Source organism: Bufo bufo, chromosome 4, assembly GCF_905171765.1.
Source record: "Bufo bufo chromosome 4, aBufBuf1.1, whole genome shotgun sequence".
NCBI lineage: Eukaryota > Metazoa > Chordata > Amphibia > Anura > Bufonidae > Bufo > Bufo bufo.
The window spans coordinates 606,937,195-606,955,029 of NC_053392.1; the positions used below are offsets into that span (position 1 = coordinate 606,937,195).

At 40.5% G+C, this 17,835-nt stretch overlaps 1 protein-coding gene across 2 annotated transcripts in view; it reads left to right on the forward strand.

The window, feature by feature from the left end:
* GALNT14 (polypeptide N-acetylgalactosaminyltransferase 14) overlaps window positions 1–17,835 on the forward strand; it is a 442,885-nt gene that overhangs the window by 378,035 nt on the left and 47,015 nt on the right. For both annotated transcript variants that reach the window (XM_040430606.1, XM_040430607.1), the window contains exons 7-9: window positions 53–140; window positions 14,758–14,842; window positions 15,867–15,970. In XM_040430606.1, the coding sequence (XP_040286540.1) occupies window positions 53–140; window positions 14,758–14,842; window positions 15,867–15,970 (277 nt within the window). The remainder of the gene's footprint in view (window positions 1–52; window positions 141–14,757; window positions 14,843–15,866; window positions 15,971–17,835) is intronic.

Here is a 17,835-nt window from a genome sequence, read left to right on the forward strand (position 1 = left end):
ATTCAAAAAGTGCAAACCAAAAATAGATATATATGTATTTCTGTGTTCATAGGATCCAACTCGCGTGGTGAGTCCTGTTATAGACATCATCAGCCTCGACACATTTGCATATATTGCTGCATCTTCAGATCTCAGAGGAGGTGAGTGCCATGGTCAGTACTATATATTATCTATGGATACCTCATACTGGTAACACTGCCCAGGAACGGAATATAATGGTTACATTCTTATAAAGGAGGCAGTATTATAGTAGTTATATTCTTGTACGTAGGAGCAGTATTATAGTAGTTATATTCTTGTACATAAGAGGCAGTATTATAGTAGTTATATTCTTGTACATAGGACACAGTATTATAGTAGTTATATTCTTGTACATAGGAGCAGTATTATAGTAGTTATATTCTTGTACATACACTGCGTGCAGAATTATTAGGCAAATGAGTATTTTGACCACATCATCCTCTTTATGCATGTTGTTATACTCCAAGCTGTATAGGCTCGAAAGCCTACTACCAATTAAGCATATTAGGTGATGTGCATCTCTGTAATGAGAAGGGGTGTGGTCTAATGACATCAACACCCTATATTAGGTGTGCATAATTATTAGGCAACTTCCTTTCCTTTGGCAAAATGGGTCAAAAGAAGGACTTGACAGGCTCAGAAAAGTCAAAAATAGTGAGATATCTTGCAGAGGGATGCAGCACTCTTAAAATTGCAAAGCTTCTGAAGCGTGATCATCGAACAATCAAGCGTTTCATTCAAAATAGTCAACAGGGTCGCAAGAAGCGTGTGGAAAAACCAAGGCGCAAAATAACTGCCCATGAACTGAGAAAAGTCAAGCGTGCAGCTGCCAAGATGCCACTTTCCACCAGTTTGGCCATATTTCAGAGCTGCAACATCACTGGAGTGCCCAAAAGCACAAGGTGTGCAATACTCAGAGACATGGCCAAGGTAAGAAAGGCTGAAAGACGACCACCACTGAACAAGACACACAAGCTGAAACGTCAAGACTGGGCCAATAAATATCTCAAGACTGATTTTTCTAAGGTTTTATGGACTGATGAAATGAGAGTGAGTCTTGATGGGCCAGATGGATGGGCCCGTGGCTGGATTGGTAAAGGGCAGAGAGCTCCAGTCCGACTCAGACGCCAGCAAGGTGGAGGTGGAGTACTGGTTTGGGCTGGTATCATCAAAGATGAGCTTGTGGGGCCTTTTCGGGTTGAGGATGGAGTCAAGCTCAACTCCCAGTCCTACTGCCAGTTTCTGGAAGACACCTTCTTCAAGCAGTGGTACAGGAAGAAGTCTGCATCCTTCAAGAAAAACATGATTTTCATGCAGGACAATGCTCCATCACACGCGTCCAAGTACTCCACAGCGTGGCTGGCAAGAAAGGGTATAAAAGAAGAAAATCTAATGACATGGCCTCCTTGCTCACCTGATCTGAACCCCATTGAGAACCTGTGGTCCATCATCAAATGTGAGATTTACAAGGAGGGAAAACAGTACACCTCTCTGAACAGTGTCTGGGAGGCTGTGGTTGCTGCTGCACGCAATGTTGATGGTGAACAGATCAAAACACTGACAGAATCCATGGATGGCAGGCTTTTGAGTGTCCTTGCAAAGAAAGGTGGCTATATTGGTCACTGATTTGTTTTTGTTTTGTTTTTGAATGTCAGAAATGTATATTTGTGAATGTTGAGATGTTATATTGGTTTCACTGGTAAAAATAAATAATTGAAATGGGTATATATTTGTTTTTTGTTAAGTTGCCTAATAATTATGCACAGTAATAGTCACCTGCACACACAGATATCCCCCTAAAATAGCTAAAACTAAAAACAAACTAAAAACTACTTCCAAAAATATTCAGCTTTGATATTAATGAGTTTTTTGGGTTCATTGAGAACATGGTTGTTGTTCAATAATAAAATTAATCCTCAAAAATACAACTTGCCTAATAATTCTGCACTCCCTGTAGGAGCAGTATTATAGTAGTTATATTCTTGTACATAGGAGACAGTATTATAGTAGTTATATCCTTGTACTTAGGAGACAGTATTATAGTAGTTATATTCTTGTACATAGGAGCAGTATTATAGTAGTTATAATCTTGTACATAGGAGCAGTATTATACTAGTTATATTCTTGTACATAGGAGGGTATTATAGTAGTTATATTCTTGTACATAGGAGGCAGTATAACAGTAGTTATATTCTTGTACATAGGAGGCAGTATTATAGTAGTTATATTCTTGTACATAGGAGGCAGTATTATAGTAGTTATATTCTTGTACATAGGAAGCAGTATTATAGTAGTTATATTCCTGTACATAGGAGCAGTATTATAGTAGTTATATTCTTGTACATAGGAGGCAGTATTATAGTAGTTATATTCTTGTACATAGGAGCAGTATTATAGTAGTTATATTCTTGTACATAGGAGCAGTATTATAGTAGTTATATTCTTGTACATAGAAGCAGTATTATAGTAGTTATATTCTTGTACATAGGAGCAGTATTATAGTAGTTATATTCTTGTACATAGGAGGCAGTATTATAGTAGTTATATTCTTGTACATAGGAGCAGTATTATACTAGTTATATTCTTGTACATAGGAGCAGTATTATAGTAGTTATATTCCTGTATATAGGAGCAGTATTATAGTAGTTATATTCTTGTACGTAGGAGCAGTATTATAGTAGTTATATTCTTGTACATAGGAGCAGTATTAGAGTAGTTACATTCTTGTACATAGGAGCAGTATTATACTAGTTATATTCTTGTACATAGGAGCAGTATTATAGTAGTTATATTCCTGTACATAGGAGGCAGTATTATAGTAGTTATAGTCTTGTACATAGGAGCAGTATTATAGCAGTTATGTTCTTGTATATAGGAGCAGTATTATAGTAGTTATATTCTTGTACATAGGAGCAGTATTATAGTAGTTATATTCTTGTACATAGGAGCAGTATTATAGTAGTTATATTCTTGTACATAGGAGGCAGTATTATAGTAGTTATATTCTTGCACATAGGAGCAGTATTATAGTAGTTATATTCTTGTACATAGGAGCAGTATTATAGTAGTTATATTCTTGTACATAGGCGCAGTATTATAGTAGTTATGTTCTTGTACATAGGAGGCAGTATTATAGTAGTTATATTTTTGTACATAGGAGGCAGTATTATAGTAGTTATATTCTTGTACATAGGAGGTAGTATTATAGTAGTTATATTTTTGTACATAGGAGGCAGTATTATAGTAGTTATATTCTTGTACATAGGAGGCAGTATTATAGTAGTTATATTCTTGTACATAGGAGCAGTATTATAGTAGTTATATTCTTGTACATGGGAGGCAGTATTATAGTAGTTATATTCTTGTACATAGGAGCAGTATTATAGTAGTTATATTCTTGTACATAGGAGGCAGTATTATAGTAGTTATAGTCTTGTACATAGGAGCAGTATTATAGTAGTTATATTCTTGTACATAGGAGGCAGTATTATAGTAGTTATATTCTTGTACATAGGAGCAGTATTATAGTAGTTATATTCTTGTACATAGAGGCAGTATTATAGTAGTTATATTCTTGTACATAGGAGCAGTATTATAGTAGTTACATTCTTGTACATAGAAGCAGTATTATAGTAGTTATATTCTTGTACATAGGAGCAGTATTATAGTAGTTATATTCTTGTACATAGGAGGCAGTATTATAGTAGTTATATTCTTGTATATAGAAGCAGTATTATAGTAGTTATATTCTTGTACATAGGAGCAGTATTATAGTAGTTATATTCTTGTATATAGAAGCAGTATTATAGTAGTTATATTCTTGTACATAGGAGGCAGTATTATAGTAGTTATATTCTTGTACATAGGAGGCAGTATTATAGTAGTTATATTCTTGTACATAGGAGCAGTATTATAGTAGTTATATTCTTGTACATAGGAGCAGTATTATAGTAGTTATATTCTTGTACATAGGAGCAGTATTATAGTAGTTATATTCTTGTACATAGAGGCAGTATTATAGTAGTTATATTCTTGTACATAGGAGCAGTATTATAGTAGTTATATTCTTGTACATAGGAGCAGTATTATAGTAGTTATATTCTTGTATATAGGGGCAGTATTATAGTAGTTATGTTCTTGTATATCGAGGACATTATTATAGTAATGTTTTTGTCTCCAACCACTTTTTCCAGAGTGTTAACTATGTGATCTGTTTGGACTTTCACATTCCTAAAATGTACTGTTTGAGGTTTACCAAGAGTCTTGATACCCTGTGTGGGGAAGTGAGATGCGCCTAACTTATTAAGAAGCTGATGCCACGTAATAACTTAGGCATATCTCTGTCTCAGCATGCACCAGAATCTGACTTCTAGGCCAGCTAGGGGATGGCTATAGAAAACGCCACTTTCTGTTATATTTTTTTTATTTTTATTAATTATCTTTATTAATATATCAAAACAACTTACAATAAACAAAAGAATTAAGTAAATACTCCCCCTCTTGAATATATTTTCCCCTTATCCCAATTCCCTGTACCAACCCCCCTCCCCCCCACCCCGAACCTGTGATGCGTCAAAAAAAACAAAACATAATAATAAATTCAGAAATAAAGTTTTAGAAATGATCACAACCAGTCAAATCTTCCAACCGCCCCATATCTTGATCCACTTTACATCCGCATCTCTCTGCCTATACAAGATTTGCTCGTAGTTTTTTACCTTGTTAACTAGGTTTATCCATGTATTTAGTTCTGGAGTATGTCGAGCAAACCAGGTCCGACTAACCAGAATTCTAGCTAGCAGCAGTATCCTGCCTAAGAGGATCTTTTGATACTTATGGCTACTTATTTCGGAAAACTCATTAAGCAAAAACACTTGTGGTTCAAAGGGTATTCGTATTTTAAGTTTAGAAGTGATGAAGTTATTAATACTATTCCAGTATTTTATAAGTTCTGGGCAGGTCCAGATCATAGGGAGATAGTCCGCACCTGAGGTGTCACATCTAGGGCACTTGGACGTATCTCTTAGCCCACATTTATTCAACCATGTAGGGGTGACATATAATCTATGGCAAATATTAAAATGTACTAGAACATGGTTAAAGTTCTGGGAAAGTGAACCTAAATTCACAAAGATATCCCCCATCCTTCTAATTGTATATTCGGACAATCCAACATAGCACATCAATAGCTGGGCAGCAATAAAATACCCTTTAAGATAGGGGAGGTTTAAACCCCCGCACTCCAGTGGTTTATATAGATATTCGAGTTTTATTCGAACTCGTTTTCTTTCCCACACTAAATCATTAATTATTCTTTCCATGAGTTTAAAATATTTGTCTTCTTTCCAAGTAGGTGTATTCCTGAGCACATAAAGGAATTGTGGTAGTATCACGATTTTAACCAGTGAAACTCGGTCAGCTCTGGATAGGGGAAGTCTCAGCCAGATCCCTATTTTAGCTCTAGTTTTTGTTATTAGGGGGATCAGATTAAGTTGTACAAAATTTTCAACCCTGGGCGATATAGTCAAGCCCAAGTATTGAAAAGTGTCAACAATGTCCAATTGGGTCACGAGAGCCTCTTTCTGTGGTAACGGGTCTATTGGCATCAAACTGGTCTTAGACCAGTTTATAAGAAGACCAGAGACCTCACCAAATGATTTAACCATTTGAATAGTTCTAGGAAGAATTGTTTCCGTGTGGTCTATAAAAAAAAGAACATCATCCGCATATAAAGAGATACGGTCTTGCGCTCCTAGTGTTCCAAATCCTTTAACCTGATCATCCTGCCTGATGGCCAAAGCTAAGGGTTCAATATAAATATCGAATAACAATGGGGATAGTGGGCAGCCCTGCCGCGTGCCTCTATTTAAGTCAAAACTAGTGGTCAGAATCCCATTAAGACTCAGTTTTGCCGTGGGAGATTTATACAATAATTTAAGGATATTTATAAATCTTTCCCCAAAGCCCATCCTTGTCAGAACCCTCCATAGGAAGCGCCACTCAACCCTGTCAAAAGCCTTAGAGGCATCCAGTGACAGGATGGAGCGAGCGGTCCCCCCAGGGGCCTGTATGTTGGCAAGGAGCCAATGCAGATTGTGATGCGTACCCTTGTTTGGAATAAAGCCGTTCTGATCTGGATGGACAATGGAGGAAATAACCCTAGAGAGCCTTGTGGCCAAAATCCTTGCTTTACATCTGCATTAAGCAGTGAGATTGGTCTATACGATTCCAGATCTGCAGGATCCTTGCCTTTTTTTGGAATTAATGTTATTACGGCTTCCATCATTGAGTCTGGCAGTTTCCCATCCTCCACCGATTCAGCAAAGACCCCCAACAGTCTAGGAAGAATAAACTCCTTGTATTTACTATAGTATTCGTATGGGAGTCCATCTGAACCGGGGGTGGAATTGGCCGAACTTAATTTAATTGCCCCCTCAAGTTCCTGCATTGAGAACTCTACCTCTAAGTGCTTTCTTTTGAGCGCCAGTAATAGTTGGCAAAACAATGCCATCAAGATAAGAATCCATCATTTCATCTGTAATCTTGGATTGAGCTTTATAAAGATCTAAAAAGTAGTCCACAAAAGTTTTCTCTACAGGACCCTGTCCACTAACCGTCCTACCATTGGCCAGTCGGATATTGTCTATATATTTTTTAGATTCTTGACTCGAGATCACTCTGGACAGAAGTTTACCAGGTCGCTCTGACTCTGTAAAATATTTTTGCCCTTTAAAAAATTAACTTTGTTGGGCCTTGTCCAGCAAGAAGTTAGAGTATGCTTGTGTGGTCCTTTGCATACTTTCCCTATTCTCCTCCGTCTTATTTGTATAGAAGGATTGTGTCGCCAGAGATGCAAGTTCTTCTAGGTTTTTCAATTTTTTCCCGTACTCCTTTCTGAGGTTCGCGATATTACTGACCATTATTCCCCTCATATAGGCCTTAAAAGTGTCCCATACCACCTGGATCTTTGCTGAGCCATAGTTGTTATCCCAGAATCGGTTGATTTCATTCTGAATTATTTCATGTGCCTTTATTACTGATAACCAATAGGGGTTTAATCTAAATGGGGGTCTCTGTATGTGTCAAACAAAGTTCAAGGAATAGCGGCAAGTGGTCCGAGAATGACCTTGTTTCATACTTCATTCGCTTTGCCAGTCTCACATATTTTCTATTTATCAGGGCAAGGTCTATTCTGGACATAGATTTACCTGCTTTACTAATACATGAAAAGGCCCTTTTCCCCTGTCCTAGGTGTCCCCAAACATCTTCGAACCCAGCCTCAGAGCAAAACCGCGCCAAGGGTGACCCCTGAACCGGACTGTCTCCCTTGCTACTCGTAGAAACCCTATCCAATACAGGATTAATGACACCGTTAAAATCGCCAATAATCAATGTTGGACACTCTGGCCATTTATCCATGAATGATAGCAAAGAATTGAGGACTGAAAAAGAGAATGGCGGTGGAATATAGACAAAAGCCAAGATACATGTCTTCCCCCTCAACCTACAATATAGGAAGATAAATCTCCCCTGCTGGTCGACAGAGGATGCCTCGCTCACGAAATCAATCATTCTATGTATAAAAACAGTAACACCTCTGGAGTAGCTGGAAAAAGTGGAATGATACGTGTGCGCAGCCCATCCCCTGCCGACCACCCTGGAGGTCTCCCCAGTGAGATGCGTTTCCAACAAACATACTATTGCTGGGAGATGGATCCGTGTCAGATCAAAAACCGCTTGTCTCTTTCCCCCAAACCACGTACATTCCAAGCGAGAATTCGAATAGACATTATAAAAAGCGGTTAGGTGGGGTAGAGGAAGAAGGAAGAAAAAAGAAAAAAAAAAGGACGCACCACAGCTCAGATCCCACCCCCCGTACAAATAATCCACCACATATTGTAGCAGATTTCTCTCCTGTGACCATCCCTCCCACACTCCCCCCTGCTCGGCACCTCCCGACTAAATAACGGAGAAAAAATATATTACGGTTATAAAAAAAAAACTCTAGTAGTTATTGTTCCCCGCAGGTCCTAGAACAACTGAGTCGCATATCATTGCGTTCAAGCCAATCCGCGGCTTTATCCGGAGTATCAAAAAATAGGATTGTGTCCTTACAAATAATCCGAAGTTTTGCTGGGAACATAAGGGAGTATTTAATATACCTTTCTATTAGCTTCTTTTTTACCATCATAAATGAGCGTCTCTTTTCTTGAATGTCTTTTGAAAAATCAGGAAAAAAGGCCAATCTATTTCCGTTATATACCACCGGTGAGCATTCCCTCGCCCTTCTCAGTAGCATATCTCTGTCCCTAGTAGTCAATAATTTAACAAGAAATGTCCGAGGTTGTCTCCCAGGGATTGGTTTGCCACCTGGGACCCGATGAGCTCTTGCTATCATAAATAGTGGAGAAAACGGATCCCTCCCGAAGTTCTCCAGGATTAACGTCTGTATAAATTGAATTGAATTATTATCTTCGGCGCCCTCTGGGACCCCCAGAATTCTCACGTTATATCTTCGCAATCTATCTTCAAGATCCACCACCTTTTTCTTCAGAAGATTCAATTCTACCTTCAGAGTGGAGATTTCAGAGTTTGTTTTTTGGGATTCATTCTGTATAAGACCCATGGTGCTCTCCACATTCTTGACTCTGTCTCGAATTTTTGACATATCGTCTCTAATCACTCCCACGTCAACTTGGATGGACCCGAGCTGAGTTGTAATGCCCTTTATTAAATCCCCGTTTTGTTTTACCGCTAGCAATATTTCTTTTAGTGGGGAGGAATTGACACTAGGCGTATCTTCTCCCTCCATTCCCTCTTCCTCCTGAGAGTGTCCAGGGACTTTTTGTGATTCTGTTTCCGTCACCCCAAAATTATCATTTTTTTTGGAACCAATGTCCTTTTGTCCCCCCCTCGTATTCACCCTTGGAGACCTCAAGAATTGATCTATTTTTGTCGCTTCAAAGGTTTTGGTATTCGGTTTCTGGCCGGAGAGATCCGCGGAGCGCCTACTATTTTTTGGAGCCATTTCTTTCTTTTTTTTTCCTTTTCCCTCCTCTCTTCCCCCTCCTTTTTCAAACTGTTCCTTTATTTCTTCATTTTTTTCTTTATTTTTTTCCCTTTATCTTTTCCCTTTTTTTTTTTCCCTTTTCTCCCCCCTTTTTACCTCCTTTTCTTCCTCTTTTTTTTTTTTTTCTTTTCTCACCTTTACTTTATATTCCTCTCCCCCCCTTTTTTTTTTTTGTTTTGTTCTTTTTTTATTTGTATTTGTGATATATTTTATATTTGTATACCTCCTTGTTCTCTCTTACAAACAAAACATACACAATATGGGGTGAATATGCTCTAGTAATCTGATAGTCCATACATGCTCCACCCCCACAGCTATGACCCTTCCCCTTTTTTACCAGTTTAGACCAGTAGTTATACTGGACTATGCTTCCATGTTAAGTTTTATACATTTTATTAAAAGTTTCCTAAAGTTAGTGGCTGGGTTAATGTTTCTTTCTTTACTGGTTTGTAGTAGTACTTCCTTCCCTGGTGATCTAGGTTATTGAAAGGGTTAATGGCAGGTGGTCCGGTATTTTACTCCCGATTTCGTGGCTCTGGTTATATGTCAGGTGGTGTCCTGCGCTCATTGCCTTTAGCGTCTCTTGCTCCCCTGCACTGACCCATTGATCCTTTTCTGGCAGTGATGACTTTGTAGCTAATAAAGTTCATAGGTTCTTGAAACAGACAAGTTTTATTCTCCCCTGAGTGCAGGCGAAATAATATTTTTCCTGGCTAGAAAGCGCATCTTATAGTCCAAAAAATACGGTAGTTATTTTTACATTATATTTTACATTACACGCTTCATTTACTTCTGGTAGCCGATCGAAAATGTGTGCACCTGGTCTCGGTGCAGAGCATTAAATGGCGTAAGTGGAGAGAGATTACGGACGAGTGGAGCTCACCGCCTTAACTTCCACCGGAGCAGATGTTCCTTCCACCGCAGACCCAGACCCACTCAGGAACGCTGCACCTAATGCGGAGAACAAGCTGCAGGCGGATTATAATTTACTCTCGTAGCAGAGGGGGTCAGGGATGTAGGGAGTTGTAATTACTGCCCAGGGGGCTTCCCTGCTATTACATCAACCGTACAATACATATGTGTGTTTTTTATGCTAAATTATTTATTCGGCCCCCCTACCAGAAGGTCACATAGCTGTTAATATAAAGTATTACCCCTCTTCCAATTTCATCATGACGTTACTCAGTGGAAGGGACTGATTATTATGCATTTAGCAATTCATCTTGTGACATCATCACTCGAGTATTGGACATTATAATTAGTGTTGAGCGAATTTAACTCCACAAAGTGGAATTCGATCCGAATTTCAGGGAAAAGTCGATTTGCTCAGAAGCCGAATTTCCTTGCGCTTCAAAGCAGCAAATTGAATTTACAAATGGCGACAAGACTTTTTAGTTTTGTCGCCCTTTGCGACTAGACCCCCCGCCGCAGCTCTGCAGTTGAATACAGCGGCGGGGCACAGGAGATGACAGTTCTCTGCCCGCCGCCGATGTTCTTCCCAGCAGCGTAGTGGAGAAGCAGTCTCTCCCTCCCCCCTGTGCTGCTGCCGCCGCCTCTGCCAATAAGAAGAGAGACGGGAGGAGGGGAGGGGCTGTGGCCACTGCGCCACCAATGAAGATAACTGACCTGTTAATACAAATACAGGAGGTGGGTGCCGGTATCAAATAGCCGGCACCGGACCTCTATGACAGGGAGCTGCGATCAGCGGCAGTTAACCCTTCAGGTGCGGTACCTGAGGGGTTAACTGCAGCGGATCACAGCTCCCTGTCATAGAGGTCCGGTGCCGGCTATTTGATTCCGGCACCCACCTCCTGTATTTGTATTTCAGGTCAGTTATCTTCATTGGTGGCACAGTGCGCCCCCCCCCCCCCACCCCAGTATAATAAACATTGGTGGCGCAGTGCGCCCCCCCCAACACCCCAGTATAATAAATATTGGTGGCGCAGTGCGCCCCCCCAACACCTTAGTATAATAAACATTGGTGGCGCAGTGCGCCCCCCCCAACACCCCAGTATAATAAACATTGGTGGCGCAGTGCCAATGAGGGTTAAAAAAATATATATATTAACTCACCTCCTCCAATTAATCGCGTAGCTGCCGGTCTCCTGTTCTTTCTTCAGGACCTGTCAAAGGACCTGTGGTGACGTCACTGAGCTCATCACATGGTCCATTACCATGGTGATGGATCATGTGATGTACCATGTGATGAGCACAGTGATGTCACCACAGGTCCTTTGACAGGTCCTGAAGAAAGAACAGGAGACCGGCAGCTACGCGATCAGTTGGAGGAGGTGAGTTAATTATATATATATTTTTAACCCTCAATTGACCTTCTACTATGCATTCTGTATTAAAGAATTCTATTATTTTCCCTTATAACCATGTTATAAGGGACAATAACACAGTGAATAGACTGTCATCTTAGCAACCATGCGTGAAAATCGCACCGCATCCGCACTTGCTTGCGGATGCTTGCGATTTTCACGCAGCCCCATTAACTTCTATGGGGCCTGCGTTGCGTGAAAAACGCAGAATATAGAGCATGCTGCAATTTTCACGCAACGCACAAGTGATGCGTGAAAATCTCCACTCATGTGAACAGCCCCATAGAAGTGAATGGGTCCAGATTCAGTGCGAGTACAATGCGCTCACCTCACGCATTGCACCCGCGCAGAAATCTCGCCCGTGTGAAAGGGGCCTAAGGGTGAATAGGACAAGGGTTTCAGCCCCTAAGGGGGCTAATAGTAAGTAAAAAAAAAAAAAAACACAAACACTAAGGCTACTTTTACACTTGCGGCAGTGTGATCCGGCAAGCATTTCCGTCGTCGGAACTGCTTGCCGGATCCGCCGATCTGGATGTGACTGAAAGCATTTGTGAGACGCATCTGGATGCGGATCCATCTCACAAATGCATTGCAAGGACAGAACAGTCTCTCTGCTTGTCATGCGGACAGACGGATCCGTCTTGTATCTTTTTACACATTTTTACCGGTCTGCGCATTCCGATATTTTGAATGCCGGATCCAGCACTAATACATTCCTATGGGGAAAAATGCCGGATCCGGCATTCAGGCAAGTCTTCAGTTTTTTTTCACCGGAGATAAAACCGTAGCATGCTGCGGTTTTATCTTTTGCCTGATCAGTCAAAACGACTGAACTGAAGACGTCCTGATGCAAACTGAACGGATTGCTCTCCATTCAGAAACCATGGGGATATGCCTGATCAGTTCTTTTCCGGTATTCAGCCCCTGTGACGGAACTCTATGCCGGAAATGAAAAACGCTAGTGTGAAAGTACCCTAAAATATTAAGTTTAAATACCCCCCTTTCCCAATTTTACATATAAAATATATAAATAAATAAATAAATAAATAAACATATTACATAGCGCTGCGTCCGAAAAGTCCAAACTATTAAATTATTAAAAAATATCTCCTATGCGGTGTGCGCCGTAACAGAAATAAATAAATAAAAAACATGCGATTCGCCATTTTTTAGTCACCTTGTCACCCCAAAAAATAGGATAGGACTTTTCTATTATGGGCCGAACGTTTCATAAAATGTGAAATGCACGCGGCTTTTCTTTTTTTTTTTGCACGGTATTGAGTATCGCAATACTTTTTTATGGTGACGAAAGCGAATCAAAATTTTGGATCAAAACAACCCTACGTCGATCTGATCGGCGTAGCGTTGCCACGATACCAAAATTTTGATTCGGTTTCAATTTGGCGACTAAAAATTTAATTTGGCTCCTAAATTTTTCAGTTCAGGAGCCAATGGCTACTAGGTATTTTTTTTAGTCTGTAGCACTGGGTAAGAAACAAAAAAAATCATAGACCCCCTCATCCATTTGAGCACGAAGAGCCAACGCGTTGACGTCACTGCTGCGGCCGACGCAATGACGTCATCACGGGCTATGTAAGATTTTGCGCTAGATATTTAATCAAGATGGCGGGCGGCTCTTTGCGATGAAATGGATAAGGGTAAGTATGATTTTATTTATTTTTTTTAAATTTTACACTGTATTATTGCTATCAGATGCCGCGATCATGTATGAACGCGGCATCTGAGGGGTACAATGACGGGGGCGCAGTGCAATCGCCGCTCCCTGTTATTGCACCCACTATTTACAAAGAAATGCACTTTTTGACTAAGTAATTGGTCACAAAGCGAATTTTTTTTTTTATTTGGCGAAACAGCCGAATCAATTTTTTTAATACTTCGCTCATCACTAATTATAATGCATGGTGTCTAAGGCAAATCGTCAATTCTTTGTGTAATATAATTCTTATGTTTCCGAGACTTGGAAAACAGTTTATGTTCTTGTCCAAGAAAGTGGGTCCTTGTGGCCGCAGCTGGTTTGGCACTGCCTAGACTGGGGTGTAGACACTGCTGAAGGGTTATCCTCCGGAATAGTCACCAGTTGGCGGCCAGACGTGGAAGGTCAGACATGGAGCATGGAACAGAACCTTAAAGAGGACTTGTCTGTTTTCATAGCTTCATGCATTCCCCATGTAATAGCAATTCTGGAGCATCTATTCTTATGTCTCTATGTTGTGTCCTTCCTTTATTATTACTACTAAAAGTTATGAATGAATTGCTAGCAGTCTGCAGTAAGGGTACAGAGGGGAGGTAACCAGTTGGGGGCGTGTACCTGCACAGTCTGAAAATGGCAGCACTGATTGGCTAGAGTGAGTCTGTGCAGGTACACGCCCCCAACTGGTTACCGCCCCTCTGTACCCTTACTGCAGACTGCTAGCAATTCATTCATAACTTCTAGTAGTAATAATAAAGGAATGGCACAACATAGAGACATAAGAATAGATGATCCAGAATTGTTATGACATGGGAAATGCTTGGGCATATCAGCAGTGGTGAAAGGTCCTCTTTTAAGCCAAGACTTGAATGTGGATATGGTCACTATCACTGGGACCCCACCGATCACAAGAATGGGGGTGTCGTACCCAGTAAAGCCCCCCCAAAATCAACAGAATGCCCAACTGACTGCTCCATTCATTTCAGGGGTCTTTATGGGGTATGGGGTCTTCATTCTCATTTATATGAGCAGAATAATCTTTTACCTTGGGCAATGGATCTGCCATCAGCACCTCCTGTGAGAGTTCCATAGTCTCACTGCTCTTACCGTAAAGAATCCCATCTATGATGTTGAAGATGAAACTTTCTGACTTCTAGATGTAGAGAATGTCCTCCTGCAAGACGAGTTATAAGAAGACCAGTAGAAAGATCTCTGTTCTGTCCATTCATGTATTTGTACATTGTAATTAGGTCACCCCTAAGACATATTGGGTAACTCCAAGTCTGATGACCCGTTCTCTACTGCAGGCCACCCGTTCCCTTACTTACCTTGGTCGTCTCCTCTGCACCCAGTCTTTCATTTCCTTCTTCACAAGGTGCCCAGTCCTGTAGCCACCATGTGTGGTCTGACGACTAATTTCTAGAGAGGAAAATCTCCTATCACTCAATTCCTGTTTTCCATAGAAAAGTCGTAAATTTTGTCTCAAGTGACGGTTTGCTTCGTCTCTGTGGGACTGCCAGAAATAGCCGACTGCTGCTCCCGGCCCCATGTGTTGTATGTGTGCACATTATATGTGGATTTAGTCCATAACTTAAAGGTTTTTATATATTTTGGATTTTTTTTCTGATCAGGTTTTGACTGGAGTTTGCACTTTAAATGGGAGCAGCTGTCTTCAGAACAAAAAGCTAAGCGATTAGACCCAACAGAACCGATAAAGTGAGTATAACGCACCAGGTACCTAAACCATGATACTCATGTCCGTCCTGAGCCAGGTTCAGCTACCATGGCTGCATTTAAAGGGTTTTTCTGAGATTCTGATATCGACGGTCTATCCTCAAGACAGGTCATCAATATCAGATCGGCGGAGGTCTGACTCCAGGCACCCTCACCAATAAGCTGTCTGAAGAGGCCGCTGCCTGTCCGTGAGTGTTTAGGCCTCTTCCTGGGCCATGTGATATTACGTTCATCATTCACAAAGCCTAGGCACAGCTCAGCCGCATTCAAGTGACTGGGGCTGAGCTGCAAGTCCAAGCACGGCCACTATACAATGTATGGCGCTGTGCTTGGTGAGATGCAAGGAGGCCGAGTTGCTGAGGGTAGGTCATCAATATCACAATCTCCCTTTAAAGAGTGCAATGAGATCCTCAGAACCACCCCCCGGAGGGGCATGTACATTTCATGTGGTACATCTTCCATGCGCTGCCCGATATCTTCCATGCCCACGGCCCTATCCTTAATTAACATGGTGCTGAAAAATTGCAAACTAAAGTGCAACAAATAAGTAGTAATGGGGGATATCTAACAAGGACGTGGGTGTGAACACTTTTGTACAGCACAGTTAAAGCATGGCATGGTAATAGTGAATATCCGTTTTTGCAGAGTAAGGGCTCATGCACACGAACGTATGTATTTTGCAGTCCACAAAAAACGGATACGCAAAAAATACGGATGACATCCGTGTGCATTCCATACAGAACAGCTGGCCGCTAATAGAACAGTCCTATCCTTCTCCGTTATGCGGACAATAATAGGACATGTTCTACTTTTTTTGTAGAACGGAAATATGGAAACGGAATGTACATGGAGTAACTTCCATTTTTTTTTGCGGCCTCTTTGAACTGAATGGTTCCGCATACCGTCTGCAAAAAAACGAAACAGACACGGAAAGAAAATCCGTTCGTATGTATGAGCCTTATTAACTCAGTTTCCGATTTTAGTCTCTTTTCTGTCTCATTCATAGGACTCCTGTAATAGCCGGTGGACTCTTTGTGATAGACAAGTCTTGGTTTAACCACTTGGGGAAGTACGACACAGCCATGGACATCTGGGGAGGAGAGAATTTTGGTAAGTGGTTTATGGATGTAGCAGAGCTGAATGTAATAAAAAAAATAAAAAGTATAAAAAATTTAAAAAAGATAAAAATAATATGATTCATAGGATAATAAAATGTTCGTGAACCTCCACATTGAAGGCAATGTCGGGGTTACGTTAATCAAGACTCCAATTTTAGTTACCTGTGTCTGGTGTAGACAAAGAGATTTGTACCTTCTGTGGATCACTAAAAACCGTGGAATGTGCTCAGTTTGTATTGAGATTTGTTCAACAAAAAAAAAGATGAATTCTGTGCCGGTCACATACTGTACATATCAGCCCAGAAATGTTTTGTGATCGGATGAGTTTTGTTTCCTAATATAAATGGTGTCCAGTAATTAGGGGAAGATCAGGATCCTGAGGGTACGACTTCCTGATACAGTTCTGGAAACCAAAATCAGGAGTAAATTCGAAATAGGAGAGAAAGTGTAAAGGACGGAGACGACTTACCAAAAATATGGAAAAATTTGCAATTTTCAAGATTTCAATTTCTCTGCTTTTAAAACAGATAGTGATACCTCCTAAAATAGTTACATTACATCTCCCATATGTCTACTTCATGTTTGGATCATTTTGTAAATGACATTTTCTTTTTTTGGGACGTTAGAAATTTAGAAGCAAATCTTGACATTTTTCAGAAAATTTCCAAAACCCAATATGTATTACCCTGATTCTGCGGTTTACAAAAATACTCCAAATGTGATCGTAAACTGCTGTATGGGCACACGGAAGGGCGCAGAAGAAAAGGAGCGCTGCATGGTTTCTGGAAGGCAGATTTTGCAGGGCTGATTTTTAGACACCATGTCCCATTTGAAGACCCCCTGATGCACCCCTAGAGTAGAAACTCCCAAAAAGTGACCACATTTTGGAAACTACACCCCTCAAGGTATTCAAAATTGATTTTACAAACTTTCTTAACCCTTTAGGTGTTTCTCAAGAATTAAAGGAAAATGTAGATAAAATTTCAGAATTTCACTTTTTTGGCAGATTTTCCATTTTAATAAAAAAAATTCCGCTAACAAAGCAAGGGTTAACATCGAAACAAAACTTAATATTTATTACCCTGATTCTGTAGTTTACAGAAACACCCCATATGTTGTTGTAAACTGCTGTACGGGCACACGGCATTGCGCAGAAGGAAAGGAATGCCATATGGTTTTTGAAGACACCCTGATGCACCCCTAGAGTAGAAACTCCCAAAAAATGACCCCATTTTGGAAACTACAGGATAAGGTGGCAGTTTTGTTGGTGCTATTTAGGGTACATATGATTTTTGGTTGCTCTATATTACACTTTTTTTTTACTTGAAACTTTTAATTTTTTTGTAATTTTTTTTTAGTTTACTTCTTTTTTCACTTTATTTTGTGGCCCATTCTGGGACTTTAACTTTTGGGGGTCTGATTCCCTTTACAATGCTTTACAATACTTCTGTATTGTAAAGCATTGGCTGAAAGTGTATTACACAGTGTAATACAGGGGGCTGGATCTCACAGGCAAAGAGGGATGGCAGCCACGATGCCTAAGGAAGGCATCGGGCTGCCTTCCCTGCCATCGGGTCCCTGTCACAGCAGCGTGGGCACCCGATGACCACCCCGCAACGTGATAACATCATCATGTGCCACACGAGATTTTGCGCTGGATCTTCAATTAAGATGGTAGCCAGCTCTAAGCGATCAAATGGACGAGGTAAGTATGATTTTATTTATTTATTTTTATTATAGACCTTAATATTAATGTCAGATGCTGCGATCAGCAATGAACGTGGTATCTGAGGGGTACAATGACGGGGGGCAGCTCAATCGCCGTTTCCTATCATTGCACTAACTACGTACAAAGAA